The sequence below is a fragment of the Cheilinus undulatus genome, linkage group 8, assembly GCF_018320785.1.
Source record: "Cheilinus undulatus linkage group 8, ASM1832078v1, whole genome shotgun sequence".
NCBI lineage: Eukaryota > Metazoa > Chordata > Actinopteri > Labriformes > Labridae > Cheilinus > Cheilinus undulatus.
The window spans coordinates 19,560,566-19,579,063 of record NC_054872.1 but is presented as its reverse complement, the minus strand read 5'-3'; the positions used below and the strand labels follow the sequence as shown (position 1 = coordinate 19,579,063).

Sequence of the window (18,498 nt, the reverse complement as noted above, 5' to 3'; positions counted from 1 at the left end):
TGGAGAGAGAGAGAGAGCGGCGGAGTGAGAGAGAGACTTTTGGATACTGATCGGACTGTCTGAATGGAAAAAAAGGGAATATGACTTATTGCCGGGAGAGGGGAATTGACTTCAAGCGATTTTACGCGTCGGGGAACCGCGCAAGGCAATGAATGGAAACCACAGTGGTACCAGTGGAGAAGAAAGCTGCATCTGAAGCTGGTTGATGTTTCATTCAGCACAAGTCCTGCTGCAGATTTGCTGCTGTTGGACAGGGGTATAAAACTTTTTTGACTACTTGCAAGTGAAGGGGTTGCTGGGGCTTTATCTCGTGCGTAAAGGTGATCCACGGAGATGGCTATCTTACGGATTTGTGCAGACTGGAGAAGCTTGACACGGATTTTGTTTGTATTTTACCTTTTTTGCTTTCTCACACCAAGCAAAGTAAGTCAACTGTTTTATTTTACATGAAAGCATACTGCACAAACGTGTCCGAAATATATGTATGAATCAAGTTAGCTTTATTTTCCAGAACATACTGAGCCATGGTGTAAATCTTCCCTCTTAAATCTCCCTCCTCCAGAGCGTGCGTTTGAGTAATGGTGCTGACAGAGTTGAATTCAAGCAAGAAGTATCAGCCCTGCTGCGATCTCTCAACTTACCTCAACATACAGGTATGTCAAGTGCTACACCTTTATCAATATTTTGCGCATGTGACGTCTTTTTTGTCCATATTTGTGCCAAGGGTCGCATTAAAATCCTTCTAATAAAGTTTGTTTTCCTGCAACAAGGAGCTTCCTTGTAAAACCATCCACTAAATACTTCCTGCAGCATCACACAGCGCTCACCTGCGCTCTGTTCTCCCTCTCTTCACCGCTAGGGGGCGACCTGCACCCTGACACAGAGCTATCAGTGTGTGCAGCAGCAGTGGAGCTCAAATTGGGTTCACAGGACAATTAAGGAAAGTTTTATTTGGCTGTTTCTGCAAGGAGCAGCATTAAATGAACTACATTTTGTGAGCCCCATGAGGAATAGCCCGTTTATGGGATAAAAATATCATCATGTGTCATTAATATAATTGCAGAATGGCACAATAAAAGTGGCTCTTTCATTTTAATACACTTAGATTTTTACAACTCACGGGGGAGTCCACATATCTTCAGTGAAGATACATTGAGTTTTCCGGAGTCAATACACTAATTAGTGCAAGCAGCTTGTGTGACACTTTCATCTGTTCTTTGTTTTGTGGATGTCACCCCATGTGGTGCTGAGTCAGCAACCGCTTTGGCTGTGCACTCCCTCTTTGTTTTAGCGTTTTTCCCCCTAAGTTACCATGAAAAGCACACAAATAAACAAATAAACAAACATCAAAACGCCCTTCTCTGCACATGTGGAGATGATATGAAGAAGGGGAAGCCCTTCCTTCTGTTTCAGATCATCTCACAGAGCTTTAACAGCTATCGCTCATGCTTAATGTGTTTAACATTCATAGACTAGGTGAGGAAAGAGTTCACATGTTCACTCTTTTGTTAAGGTTAAGCCTATAGGCATCCTCTGCTTAGACCCCCTATCAATGCTAATGGCACTCAGGAGCCACTAAACCAACAAACTACCCACTGCAAGATCTTGTCTCAGTTCATCAGACTAGATATGTGTGTGTGGGAGTGCACGCTCTGTTCCCGCAGACTCTTGTTTGTATACTGTCAGACGTGGGTCGCTGCAGCTGGGCTTTAAGTTAAGGCGGAACAAACACGGTGGACTAGGTGTAACTTTGTGCATATAACCATTCTGTGTCTGCACAGAAGAGGCTCCAGACTTGTAGAGTGTTTGCTCTTTGCGGTCCTGTAACTCTCCAAGAGTTTGCTTCCCTCCTTGACCACTCATGCTAAAAGCCATGCAGTCGTAATAATGCAAGCTGCTTTAAATAAACGCATCCACTAATAAGTGTATGTCATGTTGTGAGAAGGGGCAATTAGTCAGCCCCGAGATGCACCAAGTTCAGACCTCAGGCATTCACACTGCCAGTGATGACACACCGTCTATCACCCTGCATGTTTCTCCCTGCTCCTGCAAAACATGTCTGTCTCTGAGCTATATTTACTCATTATTCAGTGTTGCTCGAGCAGGTCATCATACTGTACAGTAACTGACACTGGCTCTCATTGACTCCAAGCCCAAGGTTACTTTTATTTCTGTGCACTCTAAGCTGAAATAGTGGTCATGCATTACTGCCGAGGCTGAGGATCTCTGTGATGGCCATTACAACACTGCAGCTAAAGCAGCAAACACAGCAGTGGCACAGTTGCATTTGTTGACTCGGAGGTTACTCTAGATCCAAAGTGTTTACTTGTGCATCATCTCTATTAACAAAGTTTGTTAGGCTTTGCGACTTTGAAGCTATTACAGCCTCTACTCTTCTTGGAAGGCTTTTCACAAGTTTCTGGAGTGATTCTGTGGGAATTTGTGCCCGTTTATTCTGTAGAAGTCAGGCACTGATGTTGGCCGAGAAGTTCTGGCTCACAATCTCCATTCCATTTCATCCCTAAGGCGCTTGATGGGGTTGAGGTTAGCGCTCTCTGCGGACCAGTCAAGTTCTTCCACATTAAACATTAATCAAATCATGTCTTTATAGTCCTCGCTTTGTGCACTGGGGCACAGTCACGTTGAAATAGAAAAGGGCCTTCTAAAAGATGTTGCCACAAAGTTGGAACCACAGCATTGTCCAAAATGTCTTGTTATGCTGAAGCATCAAGATTGCCCTTCACTAGAAATGTCTAGCCTAAACCCTGAAAAACAGCCCCATCCCATTTTACCTCCTCCACTAAACTTCTCAGTTGGCACAATCTCCCTGCAGCCAGCAAACCCAGACTTGTCCATGTGACTGCAAAACAGAGAAGCATGTTTCATAGCTATACAGAACATGTTTCCACTGCTCCACAGTCCAGTGTCAGTGTGCTTTACACCACTCCATCCATAGTGGACTTAGTGATGTGAGGCATCTATGCAGCTGCTTAGCCATGGAAACCCATTCCATGAAGCTCCCACCGCACAATTTTTGTTCTTGCATTAATGCCGGTGGAAGTCTGGAATCAGTTAAGCATTGGCAGTCTTTACCTACCATGCACCTTAGTAGTCGTTGACCCCACTCTAGGATTTTACATGGTCTTCTGCTTCATGGCTGAGTTGCTGTTGCTCCTAAATGCTTCAATTTTCTAATAATATCACTTACAGTTGACTTTGGAGCATCAGGCAAGGAATGAATTTCACAAAAGATAATTGCAAAGATGGCATCCATCAGAGTTGCACGGATGAAGTCACTGAGCTTTTCAGAATGAACCGTTTTGTTTCACAAATGTTTCCAAATGGAGACTGCATGGCCAGGCGCTTGATTTTGTACACCTGTGTAAACAGGTCTGATTGAAACGTTTGAATTAAATGGCTAACATTGGTGCTAAATACTTTTGTTCTGAATTTATTTGTTCAGAAAAGTATTAGTACAGGATGACTTTGTTTGGGATCCAGAGAGCCGCACATTCAAGACCCCCCCCCCCCCAAGTATGGACAAAAGTATGGGAAGTTTGGTCACCAGAAAAGAACCTGTTCACTTCCTGAGCACTGCTACAGTGCCCTTAAGCAACTGCTTGAGGCACTCACTCATGTGCAGGCCCCTCACTCTCCACAGGTGCATGTCAATAAGATCCTGTTTGTGCATGAGTATATTATGGGCATATGTTTGTTTAAGAAAACAGTGAAAAATACCAATGGCCCCAGGGGTTTATAAGCAATCACCAAAAACCTCTCCAGATATTTGGACTGTAAAAAATGGCTTACACACAGAATAGGGGGTCTTTGGCATGAAGTCCATTGTCACTTATTTGAATAACTCCTGGCTTGATCAGGAGTTATTCCCCCAGAAATATTTTTCACTTCCTTATAGGCTATTTCATCACAAGATAACACTGGCTCAAAGCTTATACTATGCATAATATGTAAAGGTTTTGATGGCTTATCAGACTCCTTTTACAATAAGTAAGATCACACCACAGTTAAATGTGCAACTTTACTTGTTCCTCCAAGCATCAGCTGAACAAAGCATAGTAAATGTGTTTGCACATGCAAGGGGCAATAATTGCCTAAACACTGCTGTGTTTTAAATGTACCAAATGTGTTGCCTTGCTTTTTAAATGGAATATATTTGCTAATGCGAGTCTTCTGCCTTTGCATGCAGAAGTATTTTCTCTTCTATTCCAAGTATAATGGCAAGATTCATGAGTTATATCAGTGGTCCATTTACTATAGTAGTCCATTCTCATTCAAAAGATAGACAAGTCCTTTTTTACTGTCATGATTTTCTCTGGAAAATCACTTTGAGTGCAGCCCATAGAGTCAGCTTTTCCTTTGTTTTTACCTGTGGGCGGAGGAAAGCCTGTTTGTGTCCATGGCCACAGCACCATCAGCCATTTAACAGATCTCAGAGGCTGGGCCCGTGACCTGCCACCATCTCCCTTTATGACCTGCAGTTATCCAGCCTGCAGCTGTAGTAAAACACGCAGGTCAAACATGATTCACTCTCCACGGAAAGACCTGTGGTGGAATCGTCTAAAAGCCTTCCTTTTCTTGTAACTCTTTCTTGACCCTGCCAGCAAAAGTATATGAGGCAGGTCAAGGAGAGCTTACAAAAGGATGGAGGGGGTTGTAGTTTTTTATTCAGTCAGTCAGTAATGTGCTCAAGGTAACAGCTGACTCAGCATGCAATATATCACTGTAAATGATGATGGCAGACTGAATTAGAAAGGGCGGACTACGGTGACCACAAGGACAATATGGCTTACATTTGCCAGGATGAAAATTGTCCATGACAGCAGCAGTGAAACTTCTCAGAGCAATGTCTCTGTCTGATGCTGTGTCCATATTTTACATATAGACTTTACCCAAAACCCAATAATCTCATTTTCTTCCCTTTTCCTTCCTCGTTTATCATCCAGAGTATGAGATCGTTTCTCCATATGAGGTCAACCACCAAGGTGTTTACATCTCTCATGAAGTCGCCCACCACCAACGACGAAGAAGGAGATCTTTGACCCCAGACACGCCCTCACCCAGCAGTGAGACAGTCCACTTCCGCCTGAGCGGTTTGGGCCAGGACTTCCACATGGAGCTGGAGGAAGCCTCAGAAAGCCTGATAGCACCTGGCTTCACCATCCAGGTCCTGGGAAAGAATGGCACCAAGAGCCTGAGGGCCTACCACCAGGATGACCTGTGCTTTTACCAGGGGTCACTGAAGTCAAGAGTCAACTCCTCGGTGGCACTGTCCACATGCATGGGGATGGTGAGTGTGAGCATGCTGGGAGTCGAGTTGTGGGAGGGTTTGGATCTGGTTTAGAGTGTGTTTTTGCATACAGGACTCCAGGGTAGGTTAATTTGGAAGTATGTATCCTGGACATTTTTATTTTATTTCAACATTGGCAGCATTGGGACTGAACCACCAAGTGAGTGCTGTAATTGCACCCAATGACCTAAAACAAATACTGAGCCTGGGAGCCAAACTTAAGAAAATTGGCTCATCCTGGGACCCCTGGTAATACAAACAAAGCATGAGTGTTTTTGTCATGCTCAGTCTCAGAGAAAGAGAAATAAAAAAAAAGGTCTATGAGTCATTTTGGATTTCAACTAAATCTATGAACACTGAACCAGTATGGTGGAAGTACATTGAAGTATTGCAATATGGGTTTGACAGATATAAGACAACCTATTTCAGCTCAGTGTTTATGAAGCTGTTTTTACACATCATTTGAGCTGGTGCATTGGCTGTGTGGTCTAATAACTTTTATTTAGGTTGACTCAAAAACTTATTTTCCAATCCATTCACAGAAGCGTCTCCCTCCCGTCTGTTGTGCATCATTTGTTCTGACTCATCCTGTCAGTGGAGCACTGTTGCCTAAATCAGCTAATGAAAAACAAATGAATGGAAAAGTTATGTCTATGAGCAGAAGTGAATTTCTGGCTAATTAGCCAGAAATTCTTCCAAAGAAAAGCATGCTAAAATAATATTTTGATGGTAATTCATCATTTTGTTTGGCATGCACCATCATCAAAATGATCAGAGGATATAACACAGATGGCAACATAAGAAGGAACTTATTATGCGCAAATTTAATATACAGAAAATGTAATTGAACTAAATTGTCTTGGATTTGTTAGCACGCTAGCTTTTAAGTTATGTCCTTGTTAGCATGATTTATATCAGTCTAAAGCTGTTAGATCTAGCATAACTTGATAAAGTGAAAGATTGATGATCCATAGGATTGAAGTTTGTGCAAGTGTGGATTTAGTAGGAGCCCAGGGGGGCCATGGCGTCTGTTGGAATCTGATTGGCCACTCAGTTGGCATCTCAAAATCTGTAATAATGATTGGGTGTTTGCCTTGTAAGAGAAGGGACTTGTGTTGAACTCAACTTTTTTTTGGTGTTGTAGCAGGCTGTTAGTGGCATAGTTCCTTTGTCATACAAAGTTCAAATTCAGAAAAATTGGGACACAGTGTAAAATGTGAAAAAGCAGAATAGAGGGATTTGTAAATACTTTCCAGCCTGTAGGAACCTTTTAAAGGCAAGACATTTAATGTTCAAATTGATAAACTTATTTATTTAAATATAAACACATTCTGATGCCACCAAATCATCCAAAAAAATTTTGAGGGGCAAAAAAGCTGTGGAACACTCAAAAACCACACCTGGAACATTCAACAGGCTTATTAGCAAGTGACAGTACCATGGGTACAAAAGGGTATAAAAGGATCACTCCTGAAAGGCTCAGTGTTTCACAGTTAGCAGTCATGCAAAGTTCTCTACATGCCAAAGACTGCATTGGTAAATATTCCAACAGTTCATGAAAAACATTGCTTGATGTGCAATGCAAGGAATTCAGAGATTTACACTCCACGGTCCACAATATCTCCAGAATTTTCAGAGAATATGGAAGAATTTGTGCATGTAAATTCCAAGGCCTAAAACCACCGGTAAATGTTACCTTCAATCCTCCAAGTGTCACTTCATTAACTTTCTGAGACCGGTATCATATGCGACAAGAAGTGACACAGTAAATATAAATGTGAATAACTTTTTAAACATAAATCTTGGCCACTGTTTTCCCTCTTATGCCTTCAAATTCTTTATGGAAGTATTTCTAACAATCCTGGAACTTGTGTAACTTTATGGGGTCTTTCAAGATTAAATTCACACCAGTAAATCCAACATTATACGTCTTTCATCCATTTTTTAAATCAATTTGTTGATTGTTTCTGCCAGTAGCGGCTAATGCTAAATGCCACTTTGAATCCCACAATGCTTTTTGATGCCGGTTGCAGGTACCAGACTGGCCTGCACCAGTTGAAAATGTATGGTGCATTATTTAGCTCAAAATACAACAGAAACTCCACACTGCTGAGCAACTTAGTCTGCAAGGAAAGCAACACTGGGGTTGTGCAGGGTGGGATCAACTTTCAGTCCCTTAATACAGGGGTTCCCAAACTTTTCAGGCCGGGACCCCCAAAATAATGGCGTTAGAGATCTGGGACCCCCACCTTCCCTTAAGGGGATAAAATGCACAGTGTTGCACATAGCATCACAAGTAAAACTTTGATTTAAGTCATTTTTATATAACTGTTGCCTCAATTTAAGCTGGAAAATCATTTATTAAAAAATTTTCGTTAAAATTGAAGTCTTTTCAACAATAATTTTTCTTATAGTAATATAAAAATGTATGATTATAAATCATATTGAACTTCTCTTTGTTTTTAGGAAAGCATCCCCCGACCCCCCAAAACTACTTCGCAAACCCCCCTGGGGGTCCTGACCCCCACTTTGGGAACCACTGCCTTAATAGATCATGTCTTCAGGCCCCAGAGACTTTGAGTGTTGTTAACATAGAGATACACCCCTGTCCCAACTTTTTTGGTCCATGCGTTGGACTTCGAATGTGTGCACGTGTCTCAGTTTGACTATAAAATATCTCATCTTTGTGCTGTATTCAGCTGGATATTGGTTGAAAAATAATTTGCTAATCCCTGTATTCTGTTTCTAGTCACATTTTACGCAACATCCCAACTTTTGTGGATTTGGGAGTTTGTAAATCATGATATATAGGACATGCGTTGTTTTGAGTTCTTGAGGAACTAATCCAAGAGTTTCTACTTTGTTGTATCCCTTTCATAAATCAGAGCCCCACTAAGCTTGCAATTTTTGGTTTTCTTTCTTTTATACTTTGAACATCACAACCATCCAGAAAAAGTCATGTATTGATAAAGTTTGGCTCAAACTGCTTGACTTAAGTGTATTCTGAGAACAATGTTGGCTGAGATCCAGTCCTTGCCTCGGTGGTCCTCCTCTTGTATATGCACATAAAGAAAACATTTTTGTAAGATTGGCACAAAGTGAGCCAAAGTGAAGTAGATCTACCCCAGTAAGACCCCGACTTCATAGTAGCCCTCTTAGCAGTCTGGACAAAACAAAAGACTTTATGAATGCACATTAATCCTTTCAGTTCTGGACACATTTTCACTGAGACCTCAACAATCAGAGGAGATGGAGTGCAGCAGCGGGGCAGGAGGAAAACAAACTCTATAATGTTGAGTCTTGAAAAGAGGTCTTGAAAACATTCAAGCCTGTGGTCATATAAACATTTAGCATCTGGAAGACCTTGTTAGAGCAGAAAAAGCGATGTAATAACTTAAATTAACTCTTTTTTTCACAATTTTATTACAAAAAATGCCTTAAAACCATTATGACCCCAATTTTAGCTGTTTTTTGGTGATTTTAGTAGTATTTTGGACTGTCTTTGTTGATGTGCTGTTTGTGGAGGACCACTGCTGTGTCTGAGAATTCCCCCCTTTAAATACAGTCAGAGAATGGCACATCTCCAGGGATGCTTCTCCTCCTTTTGTGTGTGTGTGTGAGAGAGAGGGTGTGTGCCTTTATGTGTGTGCATGTCTGCATCTCAGACCAGAGCCCAATAAAAGATTCAGCCAAAAGGTCCAGGGTTGCAGAGACTGTAAATGTGGTTCTCACGGCGTAGGCTGGCTAGGATGGACTGGGTCAGCACATCAATGAGAATCTGACTTTTTCTGATGGTAATGAGGGAAAACAAAGCTGACTTATCAGAAGACAAAAGCATGTAGTCTCCTTGGGAAAGCTAAAGATAGTTCAGAAATTATCTTTAATAACATGCTGAATTGCATATTTTTATTTATTTTGCCTGCATGACCACAAAACTCCCTGTAGACAAGTTTTTACTTTGGAATTTTGACTGTAATTGTGTTAGTGTTGCATGCACTGATAGGCACACTATATCTTCTTATTTGCTGCAAATGGTCCACACTGATGAGTCAAAATCAATGACAAAGTTCAGTAAGCCACCTGAGAGCTCACATGTGACCTTGCACTTTGGTCAGGCTTCTATTTGGCTGAGTTCAGGTAAATATTGACCAGAGGAAGAAGATCAAAACTTGTGGAGAGTTTCTTTACTCCAGCGTTAGGACAATACTAACCAGATCATCCCATTGCCAGACAAGTATGGCCATGTGTTTATTTGATAAGGTATTTGGATACATCAGAATAAACCAAAGGCTGATTACAATTATTAGCATTGAAATGTACTATATACTGTATAAAACATGGACAAAGTCTTGATGACATCACCCATGGGTTACTGAGGAGACTTTATGAAGCCCAAAGATGGGGATTGCCATATTGGAAATATTATATTAACCAAAGTTTTTGATCAATCTAGTAACAGTTGAAGTTGAGGAGTTGGAGCAGGCTTTAAGTCTCCTGGTAAACAGTTACAATGCAATGACCTGTCAGTCAACTCAGACATCATCCAGCTATGCAGAACTCTTAGCATTCAAATAGGTAGAGCCAGTTATCTTTCAACTGGAAGGTTTGATCCCCAGCTCCTGCAGTCAGATTTTGATGTGCCTCAAGACACTTAAATTGCTCCAAAACTGCTCCCACTCCTGCTACAGTAGCATGTGTATGTGTTTATAGAGTGCATTCACAAAGTATTCAGCCCCCTTCACTTTTTAAAATTCTGTTATGTAGCAGTCTTTTTTAGCCTCATACAGGTAAATCTACGTTCAGTAACCCATCATGACAGAATGAAAACAGATTTCTAGAATTTTTGCAAATTTATTAAAATGAAACTGAAATAGTACATTTACATAAGCATTCAGACCTTTTGCAAAATCACTTGGAATTTAGCTCAGGTGCTTCCCGTTTCTCTTGATCTTTGCTGAGATGTTTTTACACCTTGATTTGAGTCCACCTGTGGTAAACTGAATTGACTGGGCATGAATTGGAAAGGCACACACCTCTCTAAAGGAGGCAGCTGACAATGCATATCAGATCGACAATCAAGCCATTAAGTCAAAGGAACTGCCTGCAGAGCTCAGAGACAGGATTGTTGCAAGGCACGGCTCTGGGCAAGGCTACGAAAAAATGTTCTTATGCAAAGCCTTTGTTTTCTTAAAAACTTTAAATCTTTCAAGTCAACTCAAGACATGTCAAGGATTTCACTTATATTTTGAGAGATCTGTAGAGCCTTTATTCTCTCTTTTTTTTCCTTATGCGATGTAAGGAGAGGGATGTAGACATAAAGGATAAGGGTCATTCTTCTATCTGGCATTTCAAATGCTGAAAACCCTCTTGTAAAGAGTGTTATGTTGTAAAGCTTATGCATAAGTTGCCTTTTCAACTCCCCCTGTCCGGCAGCCCATATAGTGGCTATCCCCCTTTTAATGACAGTAAGGAGTTCAACCATAAAAATCTCCGTCTTTCAAGCAGGAACAGAAGAAACAGGCCAATCGCTCTGACTCTGTTCACCTGCCAAGGGGTTTGAAATCCACACAGTGACACACATGTGGAAGAGGAGATCATAAAGCAGCTCCTTCACTGTCGACTTTATGCTGCAGCCTAATCCTCTTTAGTCGGGCTTTTATGGGGGTGAGGGAGTTGAGGGGTGAGGAGAGTGCCATGCAGGCATTGAACTCAGGCAACATGAATCTTTTATTATTCCCATATAGGACGTCTTGTTTGATTTTTAGCCAAGCTTTAGCAGTGACCGTATCGGGCAATTGGACAACAATCTTAGTAGTGACTTTTACTGACAATATATTTCTCCAGTAGATAAAGTCAATTTGCTGATCCTGCAATTTCTCATTAAGTACACTGACCAGGTAAAATTTCAATCTGTCAGATACATGGCTCAGTACTGCATGTCCATGCAGGCTGAGTTATTCCTTGACTTTTAATCAGTTTTTAGCAGTTATCTTCTTTGTCTATTGTTACAAAATCAGAAGTCCCATAATAGAATTTGAACGTTTACAGAAAGGTTTGGCCTAAAAAAAAGTACAAGCATTATGAGTCTTAAGAGGATAGAGTCATTTAATTTACTGAATTCAGAACTTCTCAGTCAGAAAATATCCATTTTAATGCTTTGAATTGAGTAAATGCTCCTGGGAATTTTCCTTAAGCCTGCCACACACAAAAAGATTTTTCAGATCTTGACTGTTCTGTTTTTTCTTTTTTTTTTTTTTCTTGGTATATTTTTTTCAATTTTGAGAGACCCCACACATGGCAACAAAAAATCACAGTTCTACCATTTTGATTGGATCGTGTGTGGTGTTGAACAATCAACACAGCACACCACACAGTTACAGATTCTGTTCACTGACTCCCTGCCTGTCCTCAACTCTCAAAACTCCAAATATTGTGAGTGATGCAGCAATTTCAGTCCAGCTCCCTGCCTTTTCAGTTTGACTGTGGTATATTGTAAGTATACATTGTTAAACACTTGTTTAACAGTTGCTCCTCCATTTCTGACATTCATCTACCTTAATGCTTCACATTTACTATGGTTGACATGACTGTGTTTTTGTTGTACTTCCTCCTTTGGTCAGTTTGCTTCCTTATTGGCTGTTACTTTATTCCACATAACATTCCTGCTCATGCCTGCTCTGCTGTTCTCTGTTGGTTTCTGCTTGTAAATACTAAACTTAAATACTCAACATGTTTCATATTTACAATCCCTAATTGGAGTGTCCCAGATTGTCCATGTCAGTGAGGGAAAAAAATCACTCTTGACACACCACACACCACTAATCTTTTGTCAAATTCTACTGCCTAACCCCCCCCCCCATCAGCACCATTGAAACGATGTCAATTCATTATAGGGCATTTCAACATTGCAAAATCATCGTCTATACTACACTGATTCAACAACAGTTTTCAGTTTTCAAACACTGAAATGGGGTAACTGTAATTAAACATAGAAACAACATAGATTTTTCAACCTCAACCAAAGATTACCAATCTGACCAAAATCCAACATTGAATTAATGTCTTTTGCTATCTGGGTATGTCTACATTATTATTCTATTGTTGTTCATTTGATGCAAAGTGTTTTTGTTTAGAATCTTTAAAAATGTTTTTGCACTTATGATATTTATTCCAAAAGTAATTTAATGAGATCTTTAATATAGCACCATAGAACCCTAATCTCCTTTTATTTTATCTTGACATATTTTTAGTTTTACCCCCCTTTGACATTGACATGTTAGTAAGGTTAGACTGGTGATCAGTCAGTTCCTACCGTATGCACTTAGTTTCTTTAAAAATTTTCCTCTGTGCACAGATATACTGGTCTGATGCTTAGCTTTAATTTGTGACCATGTTAACTATGACTCACAGCTCACTTCATTTGTAGATATCGTCATCACAACAGCTTTTGAAAACAGGAGTCTATGCAAATAATCCCTCTGTCAAAATATACTCGTCAGATACTGTATGTAGTTATTGAAAAGCTCAACTACAAATGCAGCCATGGATGCATTTGACTTAAAGTTGCCAGTTTATACCGTCACTCACTGAACTGATACACTGATCATATTTCCATAAGCCACTGCTAAACTCCAACTTCTTAGAACTTATCTATCCCAGTTATTCTGACAGACATGTGTGTGGCCTTGAAGTGAATATGACAGACTGCACAGATGTGAATATTGTGGACTTTATTAATCAGTTTGCTTTATCAAACTTTCTATCATAGCTGTTCCTGCTGCTGTGTTCACAGATCCCCCCATCTCTACAAAGCCCCCACCACATGTGCGTACTAGGCCCAAGACTTGTGTCCATTACATAAGTTTTGAGGGCTTATACAGCTGACATGCCAACTGACATGTACTTAACAGCAAGCATATCTCTGGCCTAACACCTTGGCATCGATATCATTAGCATGTTAGCATTCTGAACACTGAAATCACTACTCACATTGCCCAGATGAAATCCACAAGCCAAACCAAATCAGTCTGACAAAGTTGTTCTCTTTAAGACCTTTTTTCCTTATGAAGTTGTACCAGAAAACAGTAATTTGCTCTATACAGTTAAAGCAACACTTTGCCTTACAGTAGATTATAGCTTTTCGTGCTTGCCCAAACAGACATAATCACCTCCTTATAGCTCAATGTAATTATTTTTTAATTTTGGCTCAGCAAATTTGCTTACTGTGTTTACGGTTTGATCATTAGGTATGTCATCTCATATTTGAATTGCTAATACATCAATTATTTCCTACTCAGAGCTTTTTGGGTTTACTCTACTTGATTTATAGCCATTAATCACATTATAAACCACTAGGGGTTTTTTATAGGACACACCAAGCACTGTTTGGCTCTATTTTTACATCTCAGTGTACTTCACTACCCCTCTTCACATACATGAGTGGCTGTTTGTCTTATCTAATTTTACCCAGACATCTAATGCGCACCTCTCTTTTGTACCAAAGGGAAATGCTTCATGTCCTCCCTCTACAAATCACTTGGAGGTCATGTGTTTTCCTCTTGTAAAAGGTCGGGTGTGTTTCTCGCCTCAGGCGGTGTAGTAGTAGTAATAATAGAATGAACACACTCGTCCCACCTCTGGGATTTCCAAGAATATATGAAGGATGGTTCATTGATGTGAGGAAGCTTTGAAAAACAGGCTGTGTGGTCCTAGCAGGGCGCTATCATCAATTTTCAAAACATATAGTTAGATGAATTAAATGATCTTAAGGGATTGTTAGTAGTTTTGTACAATCACTCAAAGTTTCTTATTCAGACAAAAGAGTTTTGGAAGGAGTATGTGCATATGTCTGAGACTTTGGAAAATATGTTGTCTCCAAATTGATATACATCCAGTTTGTGTAATGTGTGCACGGCCTGCCAACAGATGACTTAAGTACAGCTTGAAGTGAAACGCGTAATTGATTAAGGAATGGTGTCTAACACTGAGGTTCAGTGTCAGAGTATCATTCCCAGTTTTCCTATAAGTCCTGTCAACACTGAGCCGGATTTTGAAATCCTGCCTTTAGCTGCTGACTTTGTCCATCAGGGAAACGGTTTCAGTAAAGAGTTACGGCTGTTAGAGGAAACATTACTTGGGAAACTTTTAGATTGAGTTTCAACACTGTTGAGGATCTGATTTGTTTTCCTCAGGTTGTTTGTTTTGTTTTGGTTGCTAAACTTTTACCTTATGTTGCAAATTTTAGCATTTCATGTAGTAAACTGAGCTCTAAGATGGTTGGAACTGCATGAAAAGCAGGCAGAGATGAGGAAAAAAAAAACAAAGTAAGCACGAAAAAGGGAGGATTCAAACCCTAATGCTGCAGTAAAGTTTGATTTATCCTATGGAGTCACAAAGAAAGAGCACTCCACATAGCTCTATACAGTCAGGTGCACCTTGTAATGCACTGAAAGCCCCCCTCCCCTCCCCAGTTCCGTTTTCCTACCACTTTTTTCTCGGCTCCCCTCCCCCTCCCCCATTCCTGTCGCTGCCTGTCTGGATGCGTCTGACTCTTCAGAGTCCAGCTGTTTGCACCCTCCCAAGTAGTGTTTCAGCATTTTATGACTGCTATTTGCACCTCGTAGAGAGCACTGTGTAATCTGATGACTTTGGCTATTTAGGAAAGGCTCTAGCTGACCTAATCTCCTAACTTAGTGGTTTGCATGCACAGATACTGCAAGGAAGTAGCAGATACTTGGTGTTTCATGTCAGGCCAGATTTAAGCTAAAGGACTGTACAGAATTTACAGACTGAATGCATCATGAAGAGATTATCTGTGGTGTTTAAAGGCCGGTGCATGTTGGTTTGTTTAAGAAGTGTACATTTTGAAAAAAGCATATGCTTTTCTGTGCAGTCGACCACAAAGTAAAGTTTTTTCTGCACACCAGACAGTAAATTTGCATGCTTCAGAAGAACACAGAACCAAGGAGCAGAAGTTAAAATGTACAACATCTTTATTTAATATCTGAAACAAGGCACAAAGACAAACCAATACGGGCACTGGTGTATCTTGAGGTGGAATTTGATTCAGTTAGTATGACGGCAGACACAGATGCAACCAAAGGATGTTTAAAGAATGACTTTTGCTTGTTATGATGGAGCGTCAAACACAAACTAGCTCATCCTTTCCTTCACTCAGCAACAAAATGGCTTTGATTTACATGTGATCAACTCATAAAAAGTGCTGAAATCAGAAAAACCTTTATTTTGACAATACAGATCAATTGGGACATTTTGTAAATTGCTGAAAATGTGACGGTTTTCAAAGCATTGAACCTGTTTATTTTAGAGATGACCCGATCAGCATTTTTGGCCTCCGATCCAGAACAAAGACACTAACATTGCACGAAAACTTGAATATCAAATACAAAGCACTCTTGTTATAACAGTGATATTTCTTAACAGGAGCTGCTATTTCTTTACCCACTGTTACCTTAATATGAAGTACAGGTTCTTGGTTAGGAAAAACAGCATCTCACTTTTTTTGTGATCTTTTTTGCCTTATTGGATATTTATCTTTTCACCTGAAATCCAGAGTTTGTTGCTTCAGTGAAGCAGCCTTTCCCTCTGTCGCTAAAGTGAATTCACCGTATTCGTTGTATGTTTAATCTTGAGACGTCAGCTCAGGTCCATCCCTCCATATACGCAGACCACACATAGCGAGTGAGGCCTCATCACCTGGAGGGGCCTTACTTTGAACATTGTTTTCTTCTTCTTCTCTCCCTCTTCACATCAGGCTGCAAACTGTGCTCTGTTTATAACAGCTGACGTAAGTGATCAGCTGGATTGATCTGATTTCTTAACTAGAAAAGCACTCGGAGAGCGCAGACCTTTAAAAATTCCTGGATCCAGACAGTGATCCAGATCACTCCCAAAATCTAATCAGTTCTTCCTTTTGCCATTTCTGACATTTCCTGAAAATTTCATCAAAATCCGTCCACGACTTTTTGAGTTATGTTGCTAACAAACTAATAAAACAATTAACTAACAAGCCCTGCCGATCACATTACCTCCTTGGTGGAGGTAATTAATCCGATCTCAAATTAATTAAAAAATGCATATATTGGCTCCAATCTGTCACATGGGATTGGGACCCCCCCTGGTATATTTGATTGAAAATAGCAAAAACAAAACATATTGAATGTTGAAAGTGAGAAATTTCGGGGGGACTGAAAAGTAATATGCCCAATTTGATTTGGTGCCAGTCTCATTTTTCAAATAAGCTGGGACAGTGACAATAAAAAACCACACAAGTGTTGAAATGTTGGATAAGTCACATGTCGAAGTTGTGATGAACTACCACCATGTCAGTAACATACCCGGGTACAAATGTGCCTCTCAGAGAGGCTGATTATTTCTGATGTAAGGATGGGGAGGGGCTCAGCATTCTGTAAAGACTGTTGAAGAAAAGCATCGCTTTTTCTCATAAAGACACAGAATTGAGGTTATAAATATGGCTTTTCATTGTTTTGAAAACCATCACATTTCATTTTTCCCACATTTTTCTCTATGTCCCAGGTTTTTTGGAAGTGGGGTTTTAATTGCAGGTGCAATTAAAAAGAGATAGTTGACATTCTGCAGAGTATTACTTGCTTTTTATGCATGTTCATTGTACAGTCTGTGCTGACTATACTCACACTCCTCTAGTATGTAAGGAGTTGGCAGATGAACAGACATAAACATACATACTGTCACCATCTCAATGAAGCTCTTATTTTTCTAAGGGACTATGGAACTGGAAACCCATCAAAGACTCGTAAAGAGCTCCAGAACCCTTTCTGGTTGCAAACCAAACAATACATTTATATAAAACAGAGACAATTAATCAATTTTATGGTGAACATGATAAAAGGAAAAGAAAAAAGAACCAAAAAACAACAACATCGGCAACAGTTGCTAAAAGACAGACCAGGCTAGAGAAACTGTAGAATGTAAATATAGGCTCTGCTTAATGTGAAGTTATAGTAAGGCAGTGATCATCTTAGATGAGAAACACCCTCCTGATATTCAAGCTTGTTGTTGATCTTGAAGTTGGAATGTAAAACCCCTTTTTATTGCTCCATTTGTAGCTATTCATACAGTATTAGCTCTCCTTTTGAAACAGTAGTTTGTAAAATAACAGTATAAAACAGTAAATGTGATATAGGATAGCCATGTTCAAAACTTCCTGTAGTAACCTTTCCCAAACTTCAGTATGCTGCGGCCCAATCTGAGATCTGAAAATCCTCTGGTGTCCAACAAAACCCTCTTATAACTAAAACATGAGACTCAGATATTTTAATATATAATATTTTATTAACAGGTAATTTCATTGTAAATGCTTTGCTTTCAGATATATTAACATTACGTGGAAAGTGTTTGCTTTGTCACACTCCTCACAAATAGCATTAATGTCTTTGAAGACAATGATAAATTCTTAAATCAGGAAGCAAGCAGCATAGTAGAATTTTTAATGGAGTGCCACCAGTAATCTAACACCGGTTAAACCATGACATCGGTGTTTACATCAGACAAAATAAATGTTAAAAAGGTGACATGAGTTAAAACTTCTGGCTGTTCTGTCACTTCTGGGTCTAAAAAGGCATTATTAAATTATTTATGATCATTTAAAAACAATGTCGATTTTCAGATATCTTAAATGACCTCTCAAGGCCTGCCTACAGTACCTTTGGGGCCCACCAAAGGTATCTGAGAGGTATCTGGCGGAGACCTCTACAATGGGGTAATTCCACCGTGGGATGGGAAGTGACGTACTTCGAAGTAATGATGTGGCATACTAACCTAAGCTTTGTTGGGTTTTGCTTTAGTTTGTGGTGTGTTATTTTTTCATTTTATCCCTCTCCCCTTTACCCTAATCCTAACCATCTTTGGGTTTTTCTTAGTTTATGGTGTGTTAAATTCAAATCTACCCCATCAGTAAATTTTCAATTGCAATGATATTGCAAGTGGAAAATATACAGTGAAAAAATTTATCAGACCACCCTAACCCTAACCAAAGTAAGGTTTATGCCACAGTTGCCCTAAATTAACAGCATTGGTAATTACCAAAACCATTTTTTATGTTTCTGCAATGGTTAATACGCTAATATGTAGAAATTCTTTAACCCAAATGATATTTTTGATGCTAAAATACAATTATTATTGTTTTCCAT

The 18,498-nt window shown here is 39.8% G+C and overlaps 1 protein-coding gene across 1 annotated transcript in view; it reads left to right on the top strand.

Annotated features, from left to right (window-relative positions):
* The first annotated feature begins 333 nt into the window (after nucleotides 1–333).
* The window catches only part of LOC121514073 (A disintegrin and metalloproteinase with thrombospondin motifs 16), an 88,770-nt gene continuing 70,605 nt past the window's right edge, over nucleotides 334–18,498 (top strand). The window contains exons 1-3 of the mRNA XM_041794151.1: nucleotides 334–423; nucleotides 563–653; nucleotides 4,965–5,308. Coding sequence (XP_041650085.1) covers nucleotides 334–423; nucleotides 563–653; nucleotides 4,965–5,308 — 525 coding nt within the window. The remainder of the gene's footprint in view (nucleotides 424–562; nucleotides 654–4,964; nucleotides 5,309–18,498) is intronic.